This window comes from Canis lupus, chromosome 11, assembly GCF_003254725.2.
Source record: "Canis lupus dingo isolate Sandy chromosome 11, ASM325472v2, whole genome shotgun sequence".
NCBI classification, from domain to species: domain Eukaryota; kingdom Metazoa; phylum Chordata; class Mammalia; order Carnivora; family Canidae; genus Canis; species Canis lupus.
In genome coordinates this window covers 56,714,735-56,727,610 of record NC_064253.1, presented here as the reverse complement: position 1 = coordinate 56,727,610, position 12,876 = coordinate 56,714,735, and the positions used below count along the sequence as shown (strand labels likewise).

The window sequence follows — 12,876 nt, the reverse complement described above, 5'->3', positions numbered from 1 at the left end:
ACTTGATTAGTGCATGCTCTTGTTTTCTCTTGAAAAGGGATAGGATCAGAAAACATTTGTAAAAGTTACCCTTACTATATATGTAGGTAAACTGTAGTTGTAGGTATGATGTTCGTGAAATTAACCTAAGATTCTAAGTCTATAGCAGTTTTTTACTAAAACTGATAGTAAAGACATGATTAAATCTGTGGTGATTAAATTATCTACTGTTTGGGAGAGAATTGAATGGTGGCAGCTTTTTTATAGTGCCATAATATATAGTTAATAGTTTAAGTAAGGAAGAACAAGTTCTGAGATTGGTGTTAAATTAATGTGATAGCACACTTAAAGAGGGCATCTACAGGAACAATATTTTAAAGCTTGAAGCATCTAGTTTTAGAATTCCTGCAAGGATTTTTGGCTAGGCAGGTATAATCTTTGAAGTTGCCTACATATGTACACAATTGACAATGCAATTTTTTGGTTTTATTTCAAGCTAAAGTTTAGGATGAATTAATAGGCCACATAAGTTGAGGTTAAATTAAAAATCATATTTGATAATCTTGAAAAGCATTATGGAACCATACTAAAGTATGTGTTTTAAGAGCTTGCTCTAGCACTATTAACTCATTACCCATCATCTGTAGGGTTGATATATGAATTGCTTTTTCAGATAGTGTGGTACTTTATTGACTGTAGTTTTGAGCATGTCTCATGATTTATTGAATACATTGGCAGGAAATTGATTAGGATTGGGGTAGATTGTGTGTGTGTGTGTTTTTTTTTTTTTTTAAGATTTTATTTATTTATTCATAAGAGACACACAGAGAGAGGCAGAGACATAGGGAGAGAGAGCAGGCTCCTCAAGGGGAGTCCGATGTGGGACTCAATCCCGGGACTCTGGGACCATGCCCCGAGCCAAAGGCAGATGCTCAACCACTGAGCCACCCAGGCGTCCCTGGGGGCAGATTTTGATTTTATGAAAGCATAGTTTACTGTCTTTATGGCAGTCTGTGATGTAGACAGGTGACAGTAATAATGCATACAGCTTTTTAGAGAATTGTATGTTATTTGCACTCTTGAATGGGTTTATCTGAACCTGTGATAGAAAGTAAAAGTAATGATATCAATATAAATCTTAAGTACTAGTCTTTCCTTCAGTTTTAGAAGGCTAAGAAGTAAAGATTCTGGGCATTTTTGGTGTTTGATGACATATAGTCACTGATTAAGTATTGTTATTCCTTTAGTAATAGTACTTGTAACTTGATAGAATGGTAGGACCAAATGCAAATTCATTGTGTTAGTTTTTTTTTTTTTTAATTAATTAATTTATTTATGATAGTCACACAGAGAGAGAGAGGCAGAGACATAGGCAGAGGGAGAAGCAGGCTCCATGCACCGGGAGCCCGACGTGGGATTCAATCCCGGGTCTCCAGGATCGCGCCCTGGGCCAAAGGCAGGTGCCAAACCGCTGCGCCACCCAGGGATCCCCATTGTGTTAGTTTTATATCATTCACTAACATTCAGATAACATTGTCAAAGGACCTAAGTACTGCCTTAATTTTTTTTTTTTTTTAGATTTTATTTATTCATGAGACACACACACACACACACACACACACAAACAGAGGCAGAGACAGGCAGAGAGAGAAGCAGGCTCCATGCAGGAAGCCCGACATGGGACTTGATCCTGAGACTCCAGGATCACGCCCTGGGCAGAAGGCCGGTGCTCAACCACTGAGCCACCCAGGGATCCCTACTGCCTTAATTTTATGGATATTTAAAGTTGTATGCTTTAGAACTATTCTGTGCTAATCTAATACGACTGTTATTTATTAGCAGTTCATTAAAGCAGGACATAAAGTTCAGAAGACTGTTTTGCATAGACCATTGAAGGCAACATAGAATACTAAATTGGGCTACTGTTTAAAATTCAAATAAACTGAAGGAAATTTAGTTCAAATAGAAACAGTATTTAAGAACATGCACTGGTAGAATTCTCTTATTTACCTTGGCAAATGTGTTAATGTTGAACTGTAATAACTGAATAAGGGAAGATCCATTATTTTAGAGACAAAATATGAATATGTATATGAGTTGTACAAGGTGAAATTAAAATGCATTAATTTATTTTTTATTAACATTCTCACTGTTCCCCTCTCTCGCTGACCTTCAGTTATAGCTTAGTAGTTAAGGTATTGGGTGGTTTGTAACAGCTCAAACTTTAAAGGAGGGATGAAATGGCATTCGTTGGCCTTAAATGCTACTGTGTTCTACAAGCTGGATTCAAACTCTTCTCTCAGAAAAGGTATAGGTATTTTGTTGGTAAATTGGCATCTAGATTAGGTGCAGTCTTAGGATAACTTTGCTTTTAGGTTTTGCTTAATGTCTTTATTTGCTGCATAGTTGAGGAACTTCATTTTTATGCAAGTATTTTTTAAAAAACCTTTTTAGAGGGCAGCCTGGGTGGCTCAGCGGTTTAGCACCGCCTTCAGTCCAGAATGTGATTCCCCTCCCCCCCCATCGAGTTCCACATCAGAGTCCCTGCATGGAGCCTGCTTCTCCCTTTGTCTGTGTCTCTGCCTCTTTCTCATGAATAAATAAATAAAATATTAAAAAAAAAAAACTTTTTAGAAATCTGAACTCTCTGATCTTTGCTTTGAAATCTCAGGGTACATTAAATTTTATTTGTGGTGGTTGAGTACTCGTCCTTACTGAGGTTGCTTATTTCTGATATGCCATGTGTATCCTTAAAGTATAGCTAGTTTTAAAAGTGAAATACAATTTAACATTAACTTTTTAATTTACTTTGGATTTTGGGATCCTGTATTAATAAGCTCTGGGTCAATATTATAATTACTATAGAAATTTTGTTGGAGCTTAACTTTATTTTTTAATGCTACTTTTAGTTTGTGTCTTTCATTGCTGATGTCTTTTTTCCGTGAAGATTAGAATTTGTGAAGATGGGAATCCCTGGGTGGCTCAGCGGTTAAGTGCCTGCCTTCAGCCCAGGGCATGATCCTGGAGTTCCAGGATCGAATCCCACATCGGGCTCCTTGCATGGAGCCTGCTTCTCCCTCTGCTTCTCTCTCTCGCTGTGTCTCTCATGAATAAATAAATGAATCTTTAAAAAAAATAATAAAGAATTTGTGAAGAATAGTCAGATGCAATATAGGATTTGTTGAGCATCTATAGATGCTTTATAGGAGCTACTTAAGTTAATTAAAATTCAGTTCCTTTAAAAAAAAATTCAGTTCCTTAGTCATACTAGCCACATTTCAGGTGCTCAGTAGGTGCATGTAGCTAGTGGCTGCTGTATTAGACAACACAGATGAAGAACAATTTCATCCATCATTACAGGGTTGCTTGCCCTTAATAGTACTTAACCTTCTGGTGGGGTTGATGGATGTAAGCAAATACATAATGCCAGTACTAAGAAGAAAGATGAAAGTAAAGCAGGGTAAAGAGAGAAAAGTGCTGGAACAGAATGAGCGGGAGCTATTTTAAATAACTGGTCTGGAAGTGCTTTCATGACTTGAATGGCACTGAAGTTAAAGGAGCAAGTCTTGTAAAAGACCTGTAGGAAGAACCTTCCAGGCAGAGGGAATAGCAGGTGTAAAGCCCCTGAAGTGAGAACAGATTTGACATTTTTGAGGAATGGCAGGAAACCTGGGCAAATAAGGTACTAGGAGAATGATAGAAGATGAGTCAGAAAAGGTGACACTGGCCAGATATTTGGGACCCCATGGTCCATGGTAATAAGTTTGGATTTTAACCTGAGTGTGGTGAAAGGACAGTGGAGGATTTTCAGCAGGGAAGTAGCATGATTTGAATTATATTTATTTAACTTTAATATGTTGAATTTGCAAATGGGACACAAGTGAATTTCCCTGTAGTCAGTATCCAGCTCTTGCAAAACAGTGGAGCCCAAACTCACGCAATCTATTCTATGAATGACTGGTCCTGCCCTATATACACCTTTAATCCCTTTTTTCCTTTCTGTATTATTATGAAGCACGGTTTATATTTTAAAAGATCACTCTGGCTGCTCTGTAGAGAATTGACTTTTGAGGAGGGCAAGAGGAAAGTGGGGAGACCAATTAGGAGGCTATTGCAGTAATCTAGGTATGAATGGTTGATTGGAGTAGAATGATAACTAATGGTTGAAGCTATGAGAAGTAATTGGATTCTGATAAAGCCAGTGGGACTACTGATGTGCATAGTGAAGGAAAAAGCAGCAAGGATGGTTGATGCCTGTGTTAAGGTCCAAATGACAGTGTGACTGCTAGTGAGGAGAGTTTAATTTATTCATGTTAACTTATTTTTTTTTTTAAGATTTATTTATTAGAGAGAGCACACATGTGCACATGCACACACATAAGGGGTGAGGGTGAGGAGCAGTAGAGGGAGAGAGAAACCCAAGCAGACTCTCTGTTGAGTGCAGAACACGATGTGGGGTCATTTAGTCTCATGATGCTTGAGATCACGACCTAAGCCGAAACCAAGAGTCAGGCACTTAACTGACTGTACCACCCAAGTGTCTCTATTCATGTTAAATTTAAGATGCCTGTTAGAAGTCCAAGAGGACATGTTAAGTAAATTATAGATTAGCACAAAGAGAAGAATCCAGTTAAAGATCCTAAGGTGCTCTTGGATGACCCGTTATTTTAAACACCTCAAATCCCACATCTCAAGAAACCGTTCAATCCCTGGCAAAGTGGAATGGTTGGTTCTCTGGATAGGAGGAAATAAGAGTGTTGTAATCTGGAATTAGAGTTTTAAATAGGAAAGACAGATTCATGAGTACTGTAAGAATTAAAGAGAAGTGCATTGCTTTGTGACAGTGTTAAATACCTTTAATTGGAAATATTAGAATTGCTGGGAAGTAGAATTATTGTATAAACAGAACATTAGGTAGAAGATCTTCTGATGTATTTTACAGATAACTGTACTAGTGGTTGAATTTAAGAATTTTCTTATATCTTATTTACTTTTTCTTCTTTTTCTTAAACAGTAGATAAAAGGCAAGTAAAGGTAACTATTAAGCACTGAAAAGATCTGTGGGTAAGAATTGGATGCCCTAATATTTTATTCTGATTTTAAAATTTACATCTGCTATCACGAGCAAAAGATGTATAATGGTAAATTTATAGTTGAAGATTAACAAGTAGTCAAATTTCTGCTTAAATTTGGTTATTTTAAATGTTTTGTGTAGATTTTCTAATCTTTGCTTATTTTAATAGGAGTCGTGGCTTCGAAAGAATTATCTTATTGATTTCAAACACCATTTTATGAGTCACTTTCCATATGCCTTAAAAGAAATAACCAAGCACAAAAGGAAAGAGACAAATAAAAGGTATTGTGATTCTTTCCACTGTATAGACTGGATTTATTTTTTTAGCCTGAAATTATTAAAAATATTTAGCCTTAAAGTGGAACTTTCTACACTGTGAGGGGTTCATATCTAAATTTTGTGAAATAGAAATTAAAGTAGCAATAGTATGGCTGATCTTGAACAAGTCACTTTAAGCTTTGAGACTCATTTTTATTTATTTTAATTAAAAATATATAATGGATATTTTATATAAAGTGAGCATCAGGTATCAAATTATATAAATATAAATTTAATAAAATTTGTTGAGGTGGGTCATTTATTTGGGAGAGGTACTAGGTAATCTCTGAGATCATCTTAAAGGTCATCTAGTTGTATCATTTATATGTGAGAAAACTGGCAGTGAAACTAATATCAGGAAAAGGAATAATTGGAGAAAAATAGTTTTCTAAAACAAAGGCTTACAGATGAAAAGATGGAGTTTAAAATTGTAAGCTTGGAAATTTTAAAATATTTACCTCAAGTGAGTGCAAATAAATGTAAAAACAAGTTATCAAATAACATTTTCTTCTTGAGGTGGGCCTGTAGTTAAGTGCCTTCTGAAAAGCACTTTATCCTTTCATTTATCAGTGGATAGTTGGATTGCTTCCACAGTTTGGCTATTGTAAATAATGGTGCAGTAAATATGGGGTGCGTGTATCTCTGAATTAGTGTTTCTGTATTTTTGGTGTAAATACCCAGAAGTGTGATTCCTAGATCACAGGGAGGTTCTAGTTTTCATTTTTTCAGCAACCTCCATATTATTTTCCATAGTGGTTACACCAATTTGCATTCCTACCAATAATAAATGAGTACTCCTTTTTCTCTACATCCTCACCAGTGCTTCTTTCTTGTGTTTTTGATTTTAGCCATTCTGACAGGGGTGAAGTGATATTTCATTGTCGTGTTGACTGGGATTTCTCTAATGATGAGTGATGTTGAGCATCTTTTTGTGTGTGTTGGCCATCTAATGTCTTTGGAGAAATGTTCATGTTTTGCATTTTTAAGTGGATTATTTATTTTTTAGGTATTGATTGTATCAGTTCTTTATATATTTTGGATAGTGACTATTGGATATGTCACTTGCAGATATCTTCTCCCATTCTGTAGGTTGCTTTTTAATTTTGTAAATTGTTGTGTTTTCTGTTCAGAAGCTTTATTTTGATGTAGTCTCCATGTAGTTTACTTTTATTTCCTTTGCTTCAGGAGACATATCTAGAAAAACGTTGGTACAGCCAATGTCAGGTTACTGCCTGTGCTCTCTTCAAGGATTTTTATGGTTTCCGGTCTCACGTTTAGGCCTTCAATCCATTTTGAGTTTATTTTTGTGTATGGTGTGAAAAAGTGGTCCAGTTTCATTCTTTTGCATGCAGCTCTGCAGTTTTTCCAACACCATTTTTTTTTTTTAAGATTTATTTATTTATTCATGAGAGAGAAAGAAACAGACAGGCAGAGGCAGTCCCTGCATGGAGCCTGCTACGGGACTCGATCCCAGTTCTCCAGGATCAGGCCCTGGGCTGAAGGCGACGCTAAACTGCTGAGCCACCCAGGCATCCCTCCAACACCATTTGTTGAAGAGACTCGTTCCCATTGTATATTCCTTCCTCCTTTATCAAGGATTAATTGACCATATAATTGTGAGTTTATTTCTGGATTTTCTGTTCAGTTCCATTGATCTCTGTGTCTATTTTTATGCCAGTACCATACTGTTGTACTACTGCTTTGGAATATAACTGGAATTGGGATACCTCTAGGTTTGTTTTTTTTTTTTTTTTTTTTTCAAGATTGCTCTGGCTGTTCTAGGTCTTTTGTGATTCCATACAAATTTTAGGATAGTTCCAGTTCTGTGAAAAATACTGTTGATATTTTGATAGGGGTTGCATTAAATCTGTAGATTGCTTTGTGTAGTATAGACATTTTAACTATTTATTCTTCCAACCCATGGGCATGGGATGTCTTTCCATTTTTTTTGTGTGTTGTCTTGAATTTCTTTCATCTGATTTTAAAGTTTTCAGAGTACAAGTGTTTCACTTCTAGATACTTTATTGTTTGGTGCAATTATAAATGAGATTGTTTTCTTAATTTTACTTTCTGCTTGTTTCATAATTAGTGTATAAGAATGCAACAGAGTTCTATGCATTGATTTTGTATTTTGTGATGTTACTGAATTCATGTATCAGTTTTAGTAGCTTTTTGATGAAGTCTTGAGGATTTTCTAAATGTAATAGGTCATTTGCAAATAGAGTTTTTGTTCTTCCTTACCAATTTGAATGCCTTTTATTTCTTTATGTTGGCTAATTGCTGTGGCTAGGACTTCCATTGCTATGTTGAATAAAGGGGTGATAGAGGGCAGCCATGTTTTGTTTTTGACCTTAGTGGAAAAGGTTACAGTTTTTCACCATTGATAGGATGTTGGGTGTAGATTTTTCACATAAGGCCTTTATTATGTTGAGTTGTGTTTCTTGTAGACCTGCTTTGTTGAGGGTTTTTATTGTGAATGGATCTTGTATTTTGTCAAATGCTTTTTTTGCATCTGTTGAAATGATCATATGTGTTTTTTTTATCCTTTCTCTAATTGATGTGTGATATATCACATTGTTTTGTAAATATGTATTTTTAGTATTTTACTTTTTTAAAGTAGACTCCACACCCAATGTTGGGCTTAAACTCATGACTCCAGGATCAAGAGTCGCACACTCTACCAACTGGGCTCAACAGGTGCCCCTTCTTTTGCGAATATTAAACCAACCATTGCATCCTGGGAATAAATCTCACTTGATTTTAGTATATGATTTTTTTTTCTAATACATTGTTGGATTTGGTTTGCTAATATTTTGTTGAGGATATTTCCGTCTGTATTTACAAGAGATATATCGGCTTGTAGTTCTCTTCTTTTGGTGGTATCTTTGTCTGATTTTGGTGTCAGGGTGATACTGTCTTCATGGAATGAATTTGGAAGTTTTCTTTCCTTTTCCTTTTGTATTTTTGGAAATAGTTTGAGAAGGAATATTAACTCTTCTTTAAATGTTTGCTAGAATTTGCTTGTGAAGCTGCCTGGTCTTGGACCTTTGTTGAGAGATTTTTTTTGATTACTGTTTCAATTTCATTGCTGGTGATTGGTCTGATCAGATTTTCTATTTCTTCCAGCATTAGTTTTGGTAGGTTATATGTTTTTAGGAATTTATCCATTTCTTCCAAGTTGTTCAACTTGTTGGTATATACGTTTTCATAATACTTTGCTACAATTGTTTGTATCCCTTCCTTCCCTTTCCCTTTCTTTTCATTAGAGAGGGGAGGGAGTACACATAGGGTGGAGAGGGGTGGAGGGAGAAGGAGAGAGAATCCAAAGCAGACTCCACACTCAGTGCAGACAGAGTCCAACACAGATCCCAATTCCACGACCCTGAGACCATGACCCAAGCTGAAATCAAAGAGCTAGATGCTCAACCAACTGAGCCACCCAAGCACCCCTATAATTGTATTTTTGTGGTGTTGGTTGCTGTTTCTCCTTTTTCATTAGTAATTTTATTTGGGTCTGCACACGCTCTCTCTCTCTCTCTCTCTCTCTTTTTTTTTTTTTTTTTTTGATGAGTCTTGCTGGAAGTTTTTCAGTTTTGTTGATTTTTTTTCCCCCCAAAGAATTATTTCCTGGTTTCATTGATCTGTTTTTTTTTTTAAATTTCTATGCCATTCATATCTGCTCTAATGTTTATTTTTTAAAAGATTATTCATTTATTTATTTAAGACAGAGTGAGCACACGAGGAGGGAGGGGCAGAGGCTGAGGCATAGGGAGAAACAGAAGCAGGGTCCCCGCTGAGAAGGGAGCCCCACACTGGGCTCCATCCCAGTGCCCTGGAATCATGACCTGAGCCAGAGGCAGATACTTAACCAACTGAGCCACCCAGGTGTCCCTGCTCTAATCTTTATTATTTCTTTCTTTTTGCTGGTTTTGGGTTTTGATTGTTCTTTCTCTGGCTTCTTTAAGTATAAAGTTAGGCTGTTTATATTAGATTTTTCTTCTTGAGGTGGGCCTGTGTTTCTATAAACTGTCTTCTTAATACCACTGTTTGATGCATCCCAAAGATTTTGAACCTTTGTGTTTTCATTTTCATGTAATTTTTGATGTCTTTGATTTCTTGGTTGACCCATTGTTTACTAGCATGTTATTTAACTTCCATGTATGTGTGTTCTTTTCAGATTTTTTCTTGTGACTGATTTCTGGTTTCATAGCATTGTCAGAAAAGATGCATGGTATGACTTGGGTTTTTTTGAGTTTGTTGAGACTCGTTTTATGGTCTAATATATGATCTATTCTGGAAAATGTTCTGTGTGCATTGAAGATAATGTATATTGATGTTTTAGGATGGAATGTTCTGAATATGTCTGTTAAGCTATCTGGTCCAGAGTTTCATTCAAAGTTACTTTGTCCTTGTTGATTTTTCTGTTTGGATGATCTGTCCATTGATGTGAATGGGGTGTTAAAGTCTCTTATTGTTATTGTATTAGTATCGATTATTCCTTTTATGTTTATCATTAACTGATTTATGTATTTGGGTGCTTCCATATTGGGTGCATAGATATTTACAACTGTTACATCCTCTTGTTGGATTGTCCCCTTTAATTATAGCGCCCTTTGTCTCTTGTTACGATCTTTGTTTTACTTTATATTTTTATTTTTGAAGATTTTATTTACTCATGAGAGACACACAGAGAGGCAGAGACATAGGCAGAGGGAGAAGCAGGCTCCACACAGGGAGCCTGATGTGGGACTGGATCCTGGGACCCTGGGATCATGCCCTGATCCGAAGGCAGACGCTCAGCTGTTGAGCCACCCAGGCGTCCTTCCCCCTTAATATTTCTTTTGGACTGGTTAGTAATTATGAACTACTTTAATTTTTGTTTACTGGGAAACTCTTTTATGTCTTCTATTCTGAATGATAACCTTGCTGGTTGTTGTATTGGCTGCAGATTTTTCTCTTTCAGCACTTTGAATGTATCCTGCCCCATTCCCTTCTGGCCTGCGCAGTTTCTGCTGAAAAATTCACTGATAGCCTTATGTCTCTTGTGTGTTACTGTCTTTTTTTCTCTTGCTATTTTTAAAATTTTGTCTTTATTGCTAGTTTTTGCCATTTTAATTACTGTGTATCTTGGTGTAGATAGCCTTGGATTGAATTTGGTGAGGGGGTAATCTCTGTGGTTCCTGGTCTGGATCTTGGTTTCCTTCCCCAGATGAGAGATGTTTTCAGTTATTCTTTCTTCTGTCTTTTTTTTTTTTTTTTTAATAAAGGTTTTATTTATTTATTCATGGAAGACAGAAAGAGAGGCAGAGACATAGGCAGAGGGAGAAGCAGGCTCCCTGCAGAGAGCCCATGTGGAGCTCCATCTCAGGACCCTGGGGTCACCACCTGAGCCAAAGGCAGATGCTCAACCACTGAGCCACCCAGGTGCCCCAGTTATTATTTCTTCAAATAAATGTTCTTTATCTCTCTCTTTTTTGATCCCTATAATGCAAGTGTTATTATGTTTGATGAAGTCACTGGGTTGCCTAAGACTTTTCTCAATTTGCATAATTTTCTTTCCTTTGCTCGGTTTGTTACTCTCCATTACTCTACCTTCCAGATTGTTAATTCACTTCTTCTGCTTCCTCTAGCCTACTATTTATTCCATTAAGAGTATTTTAAATTTCATTTACTGTGTTCTTGATCTCTGATTGATTCTTTATCTCTGTGTTAATCATCTCTTTGATGTCCTCCACTCTTTTCTCCAGTCCAGGATCTTCATAATCATTATTTTAAATTCTCTATAAGGCGTATTATTTATGTTTGTTTCACTTTGGTCTCTCAGCAAGGGTGAGGCACATTTTAACAAGATGTGTTGGTAGTCTGCTTGTGAAAGTCTGCCACAGCCAAAACTGAGGTCCTGAAATGTGGGTGTCAGGAAATATGGCATTGTAGGGTTTCTCCTGGGCTTCTCAGGGAGGGGCCTGCAGTGCTGAGACTCAGTGTAACTGGGAAGGGCATATCTGCTGAAGGTGGGGGAGGGGTGTGGTAGGGAGTGGAATGTGAGAAAGCTTGGTAGAAGCTAGTTGGGAGTGTTGGCACCACACTGGTTACCACAGGTGGCCTGTTGCAGGTAGCAGGTGTTTTTGCTGGGGGGTGGGAAGGGAAATGGCGCCTGCCGTGTCCTTTGTTCCTATAGTCTACCTGTGATCCCAGCCTCTCTTGGCCATGCTCTGAAATGAGCAAATCACCCTCCCTCCTGTCTGCCCCTAGAGTTTTCCATGTGCTGGTTCTGCACTATATCTTTGGGGCTATTCCTCTTGTTATCTCTTATCATGGAACTCTGTTTCCTAATGCCTTCTGGGCTCTCACAGAGTTTTAAAATTCTAGGCTTTAAGTCCTGCTGGTTTTTGAGAACTCAAAAAATTCAGCCCTTCTCACTTTCAAAGGCAAATATTCCATCCTCCCTGTTCATGGACTTCCCAGTGTGAAAGTATTTTCTACCCTTCTCCATGCCACGAGCTCCCTCTCCATTGTGTCAAACAGCCATGTGTCTTCACCTTTCCCGTCTTCTTTAATGTCCCTTCCTTGATTTTAGTTGTGGAATTTGTCCTGCCAGTCTTCAGGTGGTTTCCTGGGTAATACATGGCTATGGGTGTTTTCTAGTTGTATCCCTGGGAGGAAGTGAGCTTGGGGTCTGCCTATTCTGCTGTCTTCCCAGCTGACTTTGCAGTTGTGGAATTTTTAGCAAAAATAGATTGGTAGTGTAACTAGCTTATTCCTCAGAAGATTCCCCAGGGATTCTTTTTTTTTTTTTTTTTTTTTTTTAGAGACTCTGGGCTGCTCTCTTACATCCATAAGGTGCTGCATTGAATATTTAGCAGATAACATGTGGAAGGCAACATTGGCTTCACCCAGTGGTCTTCACACTCCTGTAACCCCACTTAATTTTTGATTTAATGTCTAAAGTTCTTCATCTTCAGTTAAAATACAGAATTACAAAGGATATTACTTTTATTGTTGTAGAATATATCTAACATGAAATTTGACCTTTTAAATCATTTTAAGTGTATTAAGTATATTTACATTGCTATGCAACCATCACCACCATCCGTTTCCAGAACATTTTTCATCTTCCCAAACCAGAAGTCTGTACCCATGAAACAGTAATGGTCCCTTACCACCAGCGCCTGGGAACCAGTATTTTTTTTTTTTTTTTTTAAGATTTATTTGTTTATTCATGAGAGAGACAGACTGAGAGAGAGAGAGAGAGAGAGAGGCAGAGACTAGGCAGAGGGAGAAGCAGGCTCCCTCCAGGGAGCCCGACGTGAGACTGGATCCTGGATCACAAGCCAAAGGCAGGTGCCCAACTGCTGGGCCACCCAGGCATCCTGGAACCAGTATTATACTTTTGTCTCTATTAATTTGACTCTTCTAGGTACCTCGTATAAGAACCATAACATATTTTTCCTTTTGTGTTTGGCTTAATTTCACTTTGGAAAATGTCTTCAAGTTTCATTCATATT

The 12,876-nt window shown here is 37.3% G+C and overlaps 1 protein-coding gene across 4 annotated transcripts in view; it reads left to right on the top strand.

Moving 5' to 3' along the window:
- The window catches only part of TEX10 (testis expressed 10), a 64,105-nt gene that overhangs the window by 9,733 nt on the left and 41,496 nt on the right, over positions 1-12,876 (top strand). For all 4 annotated transcript variants that reach the window (XM_025433066.3, XM_049116311.1, XM_049116310.1 and 1 more), the window contains exon 5: positions 5,223-5,335. In XM_025433066.3, coding sequence (XP_025288851.2) covers positions 5,223-5,335 — 113 coding nt within the window. The remainder of the gene's footprint in view (positions 1-5,222; positions 5,336-12,876) is intronic.